Raw genomic sequence first — 14,354 nt, forward strand, 5'->3', positions numbered from 1 at the left:
ATCACATGTTTGTAAAAATGAAGTACTAACAAAATGTCAATTTGGTTTTCAGAAAAGATTTTCAACAGAAAATGCTATATATGCTTTCACTTATAAAATATTAAATACAATGAATAACCAAACAGCACCCATTGGGATATTTTCTGATCTCTCAAAGGCTTTTGATTGTGTGAATCATGAAATTCTTCTAGATAAGCTTAAGTATTGTGGTATGAGTGGGACAGTGCATAAATGGTTTAATTCATACTTAACTGGAAGAATGCAGAAGGTTGAAATTAACAGTACAGATAGTCTACAAAAAAACCAGCAGAGTCCTCCAACTGGGAAGGTATCAAGCATGGTGTCCCACAGGGTTCAGTCCTGGGTCCCTTGTTGTTCTTAATATATATTAACGACTTGCCACTCTATGTTCATGAAGATACAAAGTTAGTTCTTTTGCTGATGATACAAGTATAGTAACCACACCCAAGAAGCAAGAATCAGCTGAGGAAATTGCAAATAATGTCTTTCAGAAAATTATTAAGTGGTTCTCTGCAAATGGCCTTGCCCCAAATTTGTAGAAAACACAGTTTATACAATTCTGTGCAGTAAATGGCATAACACCACTGATAAATATAGACTATGAATGGAAGTCTGTTGCTAAGGTAGAATACTCAAAATTTCTGGGTGTGTGCGTTGATGAGAAATTGAATTGGAAGAAACACATTGATGATCTGCTGAAACAGTTAGGTTCAGCTACTTATGCTATTAGGGTTATTGTTAATTTTGGTGATAAATTTGTCAGTAAATTAGTCTACTATGCCTATTTTCATTCACTGCTTTCATGTGGCACCATATTTTGGGGCAGTTCATCATTAAGAGAGAAAGTATTCACTGCACATAAGTGTGTAATCAGAATAATAGCTGGAGCCCACCCAAGATTACCTTGCAGACATTTCTTTAAGGAACTCGAGATATTCACAGTACCTTCACAATACATATATTCACTTATGAAATTTGTCATTAATAACCCATCCAATTCAAAAATAACAGAGAAGTGCATAGCTACATCTCTAGAAGAAACAATAATATTCACAATTCTGGATTAAATCTCACTTTGGCACAGAAAGGGGTGAATTATGCTGCCACAAAAATCTTCAGTCATTTGCCAAATAGTATTAAAAGTCTGACAGATAGCCAACCAACATTTAAAAGCAAATTAAAAGAATTTCTGAATGACAACTCCTTCTACTCAATAGATGAATTCTTAGATATGAAGAAGTAACAGTAAAAAAGAAAAAAAAATTATTAATCATTTTGTGGAAAGAAAACTTATATTAAAGTGACACATTTCACATCACTGCAAAATTTCGTATTCATGATCTACGGAACAAGGATGTATGTATGTATGTATTTATTACTTCTGTAACACTCTCTTAGGCAGTCATTTGAGCATTTATAAAATTGATGTCAAGATCAGACATGTCACTTTGCCCTCCCTGTATAAATGATGTCCAGAGGTTGGTGGGGGAGAGTGAGAGCTGTAAGAGAGTTAAGCCCAACCCAAATTCCTGCAAGGGGCTTTTCACCCTACCCACAAGCCCATCAGGAATGCCTGGTGCATAAAATTTTTATTGGTTATATAGGTCCATGTTGTGACTCACCGATCATTCAAAGCACCGCCGCGCAATTACGCGTGTCCTCTACGTGCGGCACTGTCTGCCAGCCATGCAGCAGCTGCGCCACCTAAGCGGGCAGCCGAGCAGCGGCCGCTAGACTGGGACTCAGTGCTCATTTGAATGCTAACATGTACACATGTCTTGCTTGTCAACTTACTCTGTGACTTATATGTGTTGTGTCGTTCTGAAATATATTTGTTAAACTTGACGTTATAACAGTCCACTTCCTCATACACGAGTAGGTAATATGCACATATTAGTCATCGTGAATAGCATTTGTCTTGAATTTTTTCAGTTTACAGGACATACTGGATGCTTCTTACTGCTAATGCTCCTGCTTTTGCTCCGCACCTTTTCACAAGGTTCAGCTTTGACAACAGAATTAAGGATGTGATCACAATTCCTTATTACCAACATACTTCTTTTGCTGGCCAGGTGAACTGCAAGTTTAAGGGTGTGCTTATCTTTCACAGTAATGCTCATAGAGAATGGGACATGTCAGTACCACAGGTCAACTTTGTCTTTAACACTGCACAACCCAAGTCCCTGAATGCTGCTCCAGTGTCCCTTATGCTAGCACATCTGGTCAGTTCTCCTCTTGTCATCCTGTGGTCAATCAATGATTTGCTTCCAGAACACATCACCCTAGAAGTGATGCAGCAGAATTGGAGCTGGGATAGGCATAAAATTGCTTACGACAAGCTACCCATCTGCTACAATCTGGAGCATGACAGTTTGTTCATTCAAAACCCTAATACTGCGCAAAAAGGGGCCTTAAGCCCATCTCACACAGAGCAAGGTTCGCCTCAAGTTTGCGAGATGGCGTGCATGCCTGCCGGCTTGCAGGGAAAGGAGCCGGCTATCTTCCATGCCGAAGCTCTCCCATGGTGCAAGATCGGCAGCTAGTTGTGTTCTGATCGGCTGCATGTTGTATCGAACGAAGATGGCTGCTTCAGGTACAGATAGTCAGAGCAAACTGGCGTTATTATCTGTTTCGGTGCAAAACGATGCAAAATGCATGCTAATGAGAGAAGAAGAAAGAAAGAAAGAATGGATGAAAAACTGGATTAAGAGGAGAAACGCTGGAAAAAGTGTGCTTTCCATGCTTCATAAAGAGTTGAGGTTAGTTCGCATAACATGTACCTTTGTTTGAAAAGTATCACCATTTCATTACTGTTTGACTTGATAAATATACAAATAATTACTGTTATATATGACTTTATTTTATAGGATAGAAGGTCGTACATCCTTTGCAAATTTTATACGAATGGATGTGTTTGTATTTGAACTGCTTTGTATGGTTTCACCTCTAATTCAGAAGAAAGACACGGTGATGCGTCAGGTAATTTTTCTTGGCAAGCAATGATCCACCAAAAACATACCAAAACATAAAGATCGTTTGTATATCTGCAAAATTGTAAGTTCATATTAACACAGTAAAATGTACGTGGTAAAACTACATCGTAATCCATTACCATTCAAGATTATGTGCTTTCAAAAATTGGGTGAATATCAAGTGTGATATTTCTAGAAAATAGTCTTAAATGTGTCCGATTTTTGCAAGTAGTACGTTTCTGCATTCAACACAAAATTAATAGTTTCGTACTTACGTCGTTCATCCCAGAGCCACTGCTTTTCGATGATTTTACTTTGGCGTACTCCACTTTAAGCTGAGTACGTAAATTGTGCATTTTGCTATAGCACTCCTTGCTCGTCGTATATGGTCGAACAAGAGACACGGTACTTGCAACTCTTTCGAGTGCCTCTGCACGCAAGTCTTTATTATAATAGTTTGCGCTTTTCACTGTTCTTCCCTATAAGTACATATCAATGCTTCAATCGCTTCCTTGGACCACTGCGGTGGCATTATTTAATAATTATAAGAACTTCCTACCTCACCTCACAACAGCAGAAAACTGACTATCAACAAAGGCTTCCCGCCCAAGCTTTCCGCATCTGACGTCACAAACGAAACCTCTCATGATTGGCCAATGCAGGTAGCATGCAGGGAACCTTACAAGAAAAATAGCACCGGACCTATCCTGGAAACCTTACAAGGTTCGCAGCAAAGTAGCCCGCTAGCAGACGACAGAGCCCACAGGGTAGCCGCCGCGCAAGCCAGCAAAGAAACTTACAGCGAATCTTGCTCCGTGTGAGATGGGCTTTAGTTCTAGGGACACTACGAGATTGTCAGGGTGACGGGTCTGGCAAACCTCCTGATTGGGGATTTATGCATGAGTAAAAGCCTCTCACATGCACATTACCAAAGTCAAGGAGAGTCAGATGTAAAGAGCTCCTTAATGGGGGGGAGGGGGGTATTTTGGTTTTGTCAGAGAGGCTGAGCAATGGTGGGCTCCCTCCCTGAATTCCAGTCCAATGCATCTGGCCTATGTCACTTCTTATGGCTTGGAGCTCACTGCACCAGTGGTTTAGCCACACTGGGGGGCAAGGAACAATAGTGGATCTCACAAGCAATCAGTGTCTTGGAGCTGGACCAGAACATGAGGCAGAGGGCCCATGGGCAGCAAGTGTTGTTTGGCTGAACTTTATGTGCGACTACTATTATCATCACAATACAATCTTTCAATAATGGGAACTGCCATACTCTGGGCAGCCAAAATATTATGACCACCTATCTAAACACTGGTGTGTCGACCCCTGCCACAGATAACAGCAAGGACACATTGTGGCACAGAAACAATGAGACCTTGGTAGATCACTGGAGGAAGTTGGCACACCTGCACACTCAGGTCACCTAATTCCCGTAAATTCCAAAAAGGGGGATGATCTCTCATGGCATGTTAAATTACATCCCAGATGTATTTGATCAGGTTCAGAGGTGGCGAGTTGGGTGCTCATCCCATCAAATGGAACTCACCGCTGTGTTCCTCCTGACCTTGTAAAACAGCACATTATTTTGTTGAAAAGTGCCACTGCCATTGGGAAATATGATTGTCATGAAGTGGTGGAGGTGGTCTGCAACCATATTATAATACTCCTTGCCCAACACAGTGCCTCACACGAGCTCCACTGGACCCATGGATGCCAACAAGATTGTTTCCCAGAGCATAATCGAGCTGCCACCAGTACAGGAGTCAAGGTGCTGTTCCCCTTGATGGTGAGATATGCACCCTTCCAAGAGTATGATGAAGGTATCAGGATTCATCAGATCATGAAGTGCTCTGCCACTGTGCCAACATACAGTGCCGATGGTTATGTGCCTATTTCAGTCACAGTAGTTAAGTTGTGGCATTAACATTGGCACATGCATGGGTCATCAGGTGCACAGACCCACCATTAAGAGTGTTTGGAGCATTGTGTGTTCAGGCACACTTGTACTCTGCCCGGCATTCAAGTCTGATATTAGTTATGTCACGGTTTGCTGCCCATGTTGTTTTACCAGTCTGCCCAACCTACGACATCCACAAGGGGTGCTTGCCCAACCCCATAATGTCTGGAAATGGTTTCACCTTTGTTTGGCCATGTGTTAAAGACATTCACCACAGCACTCCTCAAACGCCCAACAAGTTCTGGAGTTTCCAAACTGCTCATACCTAGGCCTCAGGCCACTACATACCTGCCTACTTTCAAAAACAGAAATCCAGAAGATCCCAAAAATTTAACCCATGCATACATTGCAAGGTATTCAAACATAGCAAGAAAAGACTACATAGAAAAAGATTACAAATAATGTTAACACATATAATGTAGGCTGCATTTTAAGATCACTATTTTTGAACTCAACAAAGTTAGCTACCTACACAAGTTATTTGCTGATGAGTGTTTATTTGTTGTCACTTAACATTGGGAACAGTTCACACACTACACAAAAATGAGCTCTTCTGCAAACCGCAATATGAATGACACTGTCAAAACTACTAAACTGAACATTTTTTATACTTATTTACAAAATTTTCTCAAGTTCAAAGAACACTGGCTGTATTCCATCAAACATTGCAGAGGAGAGATGAAAATGTGTATCTTTCTTCGTTTTCTTCAGAAATTGTGACTTAAAACTACTCACATAACATGGACCACTGCTTCTTGTTTCCAAAATAGAAATGGATCCCAGAGTTACATTTGATATGGAGGACCTAAACTGATTGCGATTCTTGTTCATCAAGCTGAACACATGCTCACCCTCACCATTGCTGTGCAGTAGAGTCAAAACAGAAAACATTAACCTGGATAACATATCGTACTTAGGACCACTATGAATGCTCATCAAGTGAGGCCATTTGGTATCATCTATCAAGTTCTTGCTCTCAACAGTGGCAGAGTAATCAACCTGCAGGACCACAAATTGGCTCTTAAGTACATTCATTGTGTCGTCACACAGAGTTAATGACAAAAGTACAGCAATATTGTGCGAGATGGGAATTATGATAATATTATCGGGCTACCTTCAGTCAAATTTCAGACACTCGCATCTCAGAACAGCAGCTGTTATTGAAAGCCAAAACTGAAAAGCAATATATGAATGCAGAGGGCGGGAAAAAATCCTGGAGTTGAATATCTGGAAAAAAACAACGTTCATCCAGAAAACTGGAATACTACCCCAGAATCTTCCAGGAAAACCAGAAAATTTGGTAGGTATGCCACCACAGTTTGCCCTTGGTCAAACTCTGTGCTGATTCTACACATGGACAGCACGCTCACTGATACTCCGTGCACAATGCATGTATCTTATTAGAGTCATTCCTCGCAAAGTAATGGCGCTATTGCCTGGATGAGTATGTATTGATAGTAGGTTGGCGGTCATAACATTTTCACTGAGGAGCATATATGGTTTAGTATTGTGACTTCCAGATGGACTCTACCAGTGCCAAGGGAGCCATGCCACCACATTTGAGGGAATGGTCAAACTTATCCATTTATTACAAGGATTTACTGGAAAGTAATGCCTTCAAAATTTTTATTCTTTTATCAGTTGAACTATTACTTGGCATCAATATTACACTGTTGATATTGCCACTTTGCTGACACAATATGCAGCTCTTTGCTGCTAGAGGGTTCCGAATTGCAGTGTAATGTGTGTGTGTGTGTGTGTGTGTGTGTGTGTGTGTAATACAACTGCATCAGCACATGAGAAAACCGTCAGAAAACACAGAGCACAAATTCAAAGGGTTTGTCCACACATGGAGCACCCCCTCCTTGAGCACAACAATGCCAGACTACACACAAGTGTTTATCCACCTGCAACAGTCTGACGCCTTTGATTCATTATTACCGATCATACTCCATACAGTCCCGGTTTGATCCCAATGAGTTTTCAACTGCTTTCAAACCTTCAAGAGCACCTTTAAGGACCTTAGTTCGACAGTGATTAATTAGTGTGAGCAGAGGTGAGGCTGTGCGCCTGTCGACTAAGTCAAACATTCTACAGTGACAGCACCAACAAAATGGTCTCACATTGAGAAAAAAGGTGTCAGTGACAGGGTGCCTATTTTTGAAATAAATATATGAACATGAAGAATAAAGGTGTAAAATGTTAATAAAGTTTGTTTCAATGAAAAGCTTCAATAATTTTCATATAAAAATTCTGAGTTACTACTTTTCATCATGTCCTCATGCCTAAAACATAAACCAAGCAAAAATAAAGTTTTAATTAATTTGGCAAGGAAGGTGGCTTTGAAGTGATATGACATACAGACATGTCTAAAGGTCACAGGAAAGTATAGTCCTTCAACCAACATGGCACACAAGGTAAGAGAAGACTTCTTGTGGGTAAAAGTTACATTCTGGGCACCACTGGATTTTTCAGTAAACATTAGGCTGTGCTACTGGTCAAATCCCCCCCCCCCCCCCCATGAACCATGGACCTTGCCGTTGGTGGGGAGGCTTGTGTGCCTCAGCGATACAGATAGCCGTACCGTAGGTGCAACCACAACGGAGGGGTATCTGTTGAGAGGCCAGACAAACGTGTGGTTCCTGAAAAGGGGCAGCAGCCTTTTCAGTAGTTGCAAGGGCAACAGTCTGGATGATTGACTGATCTGGCCTTGTAACAATAACCAAAACGGCCTTGCTGTGCTGGTACTGCAAACGGCTGAAAGCAAGGGGAAACTACAGCCGTAATTTTTCCCGAGGGCATGCAGCTTTACTGTATGATTAAATGATGATGGCGTCCTCTTGGGTAAAATATTCCGGAGGTAAAATAGTCCCCCATTCGGATCTCCGGGCGGGGACTACTCAAGAGGATGTCGTTATCAGGAGAAAGAAAACTGGCGTTCTACGGATCGGAGCGTGGAATGTCAGATCCCTTAACCGGGCAGGTAGGTTAGAAAATTTTAAAAGGGAAATGGATAGGTTAAAGTTAGATATAGTGGGAATTAGTGAAGTTCGGTGGCAGGAGGAACAAGACTTCTGGTCAGGTGACTACAGGGTTATAAACACAAAATCAAATAGTGGTAATGCAGGAGTAGGTTTAATAATGAATAGGAAAATAGGAATGCGGGTAAGCTACTACAAACAGCATAGTGAACGCATTATTGTGGCCAAGATAGATACGAAGCCCACACCTACTACAGTAGTACAAGTTTATATGCCAACTGGCTCTGCAGATGACGAAGAAATTGAAGAAATATATGATGAAATAAAAGAAATTATTCAGATTGTGAAGGGAGACGAAAACTTAATAGTCATGGGTGACTGGAATTCGAGTATAGGAAGAGGGAGAGAAGGAAATATAGTAGGTGAATATAGATTGGGGCTAAGAAATGAAAGAGGAAGCCGCCTGGTAGAATTTTGCACAGAGCACAACATAATCATAACTAACACTTGGTTTAAGAATCATGAAAAAAGGTTGTATACATGGAAGAACCCTGGAGATACTAAAAGGTATCAGATAGATTATATAATGGTAAGACAGAGATTTAGGAACCAGGTTTTAAATTGTAAGACATTTCCAGGGGCAGATGTGGACTCTGACCACAATCTATTGGTTATGACCTGTAGATTAAAACTGAAGAAACTGCAAAAAGGTGGGAATTTAAGGAGATGGGACCTGGATAAACTGAAAGAACCAGAGGTTGTACAGAGTTTCAGGGAGAGCATAAGGGAACAATTGACAGGAATGGGGGAAAGAAATACAGTAGAAGAAGAATGGGTAGCTTTGAGGGATGAAGTAGCGAAGGCAGCAGAGGATCAAGTAGGTAAAAAGACGAGGGCTAGTAGAAATCCTTCGGTAACAGAAGAAATATTGAATTTAATTGATGAAAGGAGAGACAGCAAAGGACTTGGAAGAGCAGTTGAATGGAATGGACAGTGTATTGAAAGGAGGATACAAGATGAACATCAACAAAAGCAAAACAAGGATAATGGAATGTAGTCTAATTAAGTCGGGTGATGCTGAGGGAATTAGATTAGGAAATGAGGCACTTAAAGTAGTAAAGGAGTTTTGCTATTTGGTGAGCAAAATAACTGATGATGGTCGAAGTAGAGAGGATATAAAATGTAGGCTGGCAATGGCAAGGAAAGCGTTTCTGAAGAAGAGAAATTTGTTAACATCCAGTATTGATTTAAGTGTTAGGAAGTCATTTCTGAAAGTATTCGTACGGAGTGTAGCCATGTATGGAAGTGAAACATGGACAATAAATAGTTTGGACAAGAAGAGAATAGAAGCTTTCAAAATGTGGTGCTACAGAAGAATGCTGAAGATTAGATGGGTAGATCACATAACTAATGAGGAAGTATTGAATAGGATTGGGGAGAAGAGAAGTTTGTGGCACAACTTGACCAGAAGAAGGGATCGGTTGGTAGGACATGTTCTGAGGCATCAAGGGATCACCAATTTAGTATTGGAGGGCAGCGTGGAGGGTAAAAATTGTAGAGGGAGACCAAGAGATGAATACACTAAGCAGATTCAGAAGGATGTAGGTTGCAGTAGGTACTGGGAGATGAAAAAGCTTGCATAGGATAGAGTAGCATGGAGAGCTGCATCAAACCAGTCTCAGGACTGAAGACCACAACGACAACAACAACTGGTCAATTTGTACCACAACCTTTATTTGGTTTTCACATTTGTTGGTTCTGTAAACTCATAGCTACACCACAACCATTCAACCTAACATAGCCCTTGAGCTGCACTATGGGTCAGTCTGTCACCACAACCAATATTTCAAGGGGGGAGTGGCTCTAACATCACATTTTTATTGTTGTGTGTTGTGCATACGTATCTTGCTATATGTCAAACCATCATTATGTCAGGGGTCAAAATCTAAGCCTGAACTATGTTACGTCTAACAACTCTTTTACTATTTACTATGTTTAATAAAATTTAGTATATTTACTTTCTTATAATTTCTTCACAGAGACTGTGTAGGATTTCTGTTTGATACTGCTGGTCAAATTAACTGCAAGCCATTTACTAAGTTTGGCAAATTTAATGAAGCACTCACATATATTCAGATGCAAATGATGCATTAACACTATCCAATACTTCTACAGTTGCGCAACACGAATGGCACTCATATTCAAAAGCAAATGCTGCATTAATGTTATCACAATACATCTGCATAGCACCGAAGATGGATGTTGAAACAAACAAATTTATTCAGCACAGATAGTTCACAAGTAGTTTGCGTGATTATGTCAAGACCCTCAATTCTGGATGACAAGATAAAAATACTAGAGGCACCCAGCAAATGTATTTGCCTGCTGAATAACCTACAAACTGTTCTACTACATCAGATTTTAAGTGACAAGTGTATGTCAGATTATTTCCACCAATAACTGGAACATTCTGGTAATTTTACAAACAATATGTGTAACAATGTGCAGCAAATGCAAGAAGTAGTTATGAACAAACTGTCAATATTTAATGTATAGCCCCATGGCGTCATCAGAATTTTGCAGCCGAAATACAAATTCATTCTGCACCTATGGGCTGTGTAACAGTTTATGCTTCCATGTTATATTTGTCTGAAATTTAACTTTACTGCTGACAGTTCTACTTACACTTTGTTTACATATTCAAAGTTGACACCTAATGTTAATAGTACAACAAAACATACTCCTCAGATTAGTGACCATGCGAATGTCAATTCAAAATCATTTACAAACGCATTTTAAATCATCAATAAATAAATTACAATTCTCATTCCATACCATGATACACTGCAATAATGCATTAACTGCGCCCACACCATTTATAAATTTAATGGCACTGCTAACTTTCACTGTAGTCATAATTGTTCTGAAGATGTACATTAAGGTTGTCATTCAAAAGAAGCATATCAGATCAGAATATATCCACTTTATGGCAACCACTTTATCAGTATAATTGCGTTTAGCAATAAACAAAGTTTTCAGTGTTTACTGAACGTTAAATTGAAACTCTTGTCTCAGTTCTATGTGGGGTTTCATACAAGGCGTATTTCAACGCACTGTGAAAAATGTCATATTTAACACTCCAAGTTTACCAGTTTTTTAGTAAATTGAATTACTCATGTTTCCAGCAGTATGGCATCAATTGCATGTATTGACACACCATACTGCACACAGAAATTAATGAAGCACTCAACAGAAACACAAGTAAGCCACTTACCATGGGGTCTTCTTCATCGGTTTCCTCTTTTTTAATCCACATATTTGGATCCTGGTCCATGACTTGAGTTCTACAGTCTGGGGGGGAAAAAAAAACAATAACATAAGAACAGTTGTACTCAGTTTCTGTTGTTACTGTGAGGTCTACCTCAAAGGCAGTATTTTCACTCATCTACTGGGTGCAGTAAATGGGTGACTACACAGGAAACAGATTCAAAGTGGCTGAGGAAAAGAGTGTCAGTGATATAAACTCATTTACATTTCTCAGGTGATGAAAATTGAGTAAACTCAATCATAAAATCACATGCAATGGAAACAGAGTATTGGCAGTTGCTACTGCTCCTTCGTAACACTGGCTTATGGATACTGTCCTATTGTGACAATTATGGAAGGTGGGTAGTTTTTGTGCATGCACAAACTTCAGCATTTTGAACAATCAAAGCAGCCAATACACTGCTGCGAAATTACTGAATATCACCAAACATTTCATTCTACCCTTTGCTCATTGTGTAACTTAATTTCAATCTGACAAGGAAATCATGAAAATCCAGATATACTGATTGTTTCCCAGTCAGCGAAATCCATTTTCAACATAGGTGTTACTTTGAAATTTTGTCTGTATTCATTCACGATCGAATACTCAATTTTGAGTAAGCATCACCACTCTGGAATCTTTACCTCCTATTAACCATATACCTGTAGTGTCAACTGCACACTGCAATGTGGAAGTTCTCATTCTTCATTACCATGAAGATTAAACATTGGTCAGTTTTTTCTTACAAAACTGATTTACTGGAACTTCTTCCTACTAACTATAACCACGATAAATGGTCTATTGAGTTCTGGTGACGTGTAATAGTTTTTGTTTGAGAAATTATAGTTAATTAGTAACTTGTTCTTTCGACAGTTCCTAAATAATGTTACAGTATTCATATACAGAACTCCCACATACAACAACAAACTGGTATTTACACATGATTAATTAAATAACAGAAAACTGACTAGATGAATCAAAGCACAGTGAAAATTAACAAAATGCAACAGAATACCTTCTACATAATTTCCTTTCAAGCGAACTTACCTAATCATGAAATGATTTAATAACTGCGGGCAGTTGAAAAATTGTTTACGTTGGCCCTACAATCTGGAGCAGCGGGATTACAGAAGTGTCAGATTCCACCCATCTGCTTTGACCATTGACGTCATCAACGTGACGAAAATGGATATGCTAAGCGTCTCCAATATGGAGCCTATGACGTCACTACATACACAGGACAACAAACACAAAAATACATATAAATAAAACAGTAACATCGCCCTTCAAACATACAATCAAACTAATGGGACAACTGCTCGAAATTGGAGGCTTTAGGGTGAGGACGAGCTGAATATAATAGTAAAAAAACACCACGATCCCAAAACATAAAATGACGAACAAGAAGAAAGGGAAAAAAGCAATATTACAACTTTCCTCTACAGTAACAAAGTATACAGGAATCGAACACTTCCCTTGACCTATGTAGGTCAACCACAGGTGACGATACCAAAACACCAATGCCTACAGCTAACAATTGGAATCAGACATTTCCCTTGACCTATATGGGTGAATCACAACTATTGGTAGTAAAAAACACCTGCAAGTACAAAATTAAAAACAAAGCCTCAAAAATTAGCAAAACAAACATCCGCACACAAATTAAAACAGATTCAATACACCAATACACGAGAACTACACACACACACACACACACACACACACACACACACACACACACACACACACACACACATTAAACGTCTTACCACAATACAAACAACAAACCAATAACACCTAACGGAAACGTCAAACACAAACAAAAACTCAATGAAAACAATTCCCAACCTTACATTTGGAATTATATATATATACCCCACACACACCACCACGAAACACATCTACAAACACAACCAACTCATAACACCGTGTCGTAATAACGTTACACACACCACCACCCTGATGGTTACGGGTCAATGCAGACGGGTGGAATCAGACGCTTCCATTGACTCGGAGCGGCTATATACTTGCATCAGATCACAGCAAACTCATCACAAACACTATTACAGGTAAGTTAACACAAACGCACTAATCTAGTGAATGTTTGAACTTTACAGTAAGCACTTGACAAAACGTTATAAAATCTCGACCTGATGTTTTTCGTAACGGGTGAACTGTACAGACACAAAGTGCAGTAACCTGCTTGTTCAAGCACTAATAACCTACCTGTCTCAGTTCCAAGACTGATACATTCATAAAAAATAACCTATGTATTTTGTTGCAATGAACATAACCTGAAAAAACTACATTAGTACACCGTCACATTCACCAACCACACTATAGGCGATGTTTTCACAAATACTGAATAAATTCTCGTCCTTATGTACCCATTAAACATTTAAAGGAAAGGCAACAGCCTCAGAAACAGCTACCATTGCGTCTTCACAAGCTATTCGCGAACTATTACACTCATCAAACTCAACTGTTAATTGTAACATAAATGAAGTACCGCGTTAATTTACTTCCGAAACAATTTTTTTCTTTCATTTATTCTTGTTTGCAATTTGTAGACGCTTATATATTACCTGGAGAATTTAACACACACAAGTTTCCACAAAAGTACAAAATTTCAGCTGATGAAAAGTCACAAACCAGTGAACCAAAGATCTTCTAGAAAGAAGAAACAACTACGCCGTGTGCTGTGAGATAAACAGAATGGAAGAACTGGTAAGATGAAATGGCGAAAATTAAGCTGGGTTTACACTAGCAAGTCGCTTGCAGAAGTTATTGCTAGTCGCTTGCAGCTGTGTTTACACAGCAGCGCAAGAATTAAGCAAGATTCTTTGGCAAGAAACTTACGTCAACAACTTGCTGATGCTGTTTACATATGCTTTCAGTACCACTACGAGTGTCAGGCGATGTGTATAATGACGAGTAGGCGGGTGAGATATGCTGCAGCTCTTGTAATTGTAGTGCAAGACGTGAAAAAGAGAAGTAATTAGGTTACAGAGTAGATAATGAGAAGATCGCAAAATGGTGCCTGTAATAATCTTTTGCAAGAACTTAGTATCGAGAGCTTGGACACTTTTGAGAACCTTTGTAGAATGTCCTCAAATGAT

General features: G+C 39.5%; 1 protein-coding gene across 5 annotated transcripts in view; it reads right to left on the bottom strand.

Annotated features, from left to right (window-relative positions):
* The window catches only part of LOC124720096 (zinc finger protein 99-like), a 158,006-nt gene extending 144,077 nt beyond the window's left edge, over nt 1–13,929 (bottom strand). For all 5 annotated transcript variants that reach the window (XR_007006062.1, XM_047245385.1, XM_047245390.1 and 2 more), the window contains exons 1-2: nt 13,821–13,929; nt 11,203–11,279 (exon numbers count right to left, since the gene is read on the bottom strand). Coding sequence is in view for 4 of the 5 variants with exons in the window: in XM_047245385.1 (XP_047101341.1) it covers nt 11,203–11,262 (60 nt within the window). In the remaining variant the exon portion in view is untranslated. The remainder of the gene's footprint in view (nt 1–11,202; nt 11,280–13,820) is intronic.
* Nucleotides 13,930–14,354: the final 425 nt, after the last annotated feature.

The sequence above is a fragment of the Schistocerca piceifrons genome, chromosome 11, assembly GCF_021461385.2.
Source record: "Schistocerca piceifrons isolate TAMUIC-IGC-003096 chromosome 11, iqSchPice1.1, whole genome shotgun sequence".
Lineage (NCBI taxonomy): Eukaryota > Metazoa > Arthropoda > Insecta > Orthoptera > Acrididae > Schistocerca > Schistocerca piceifrons.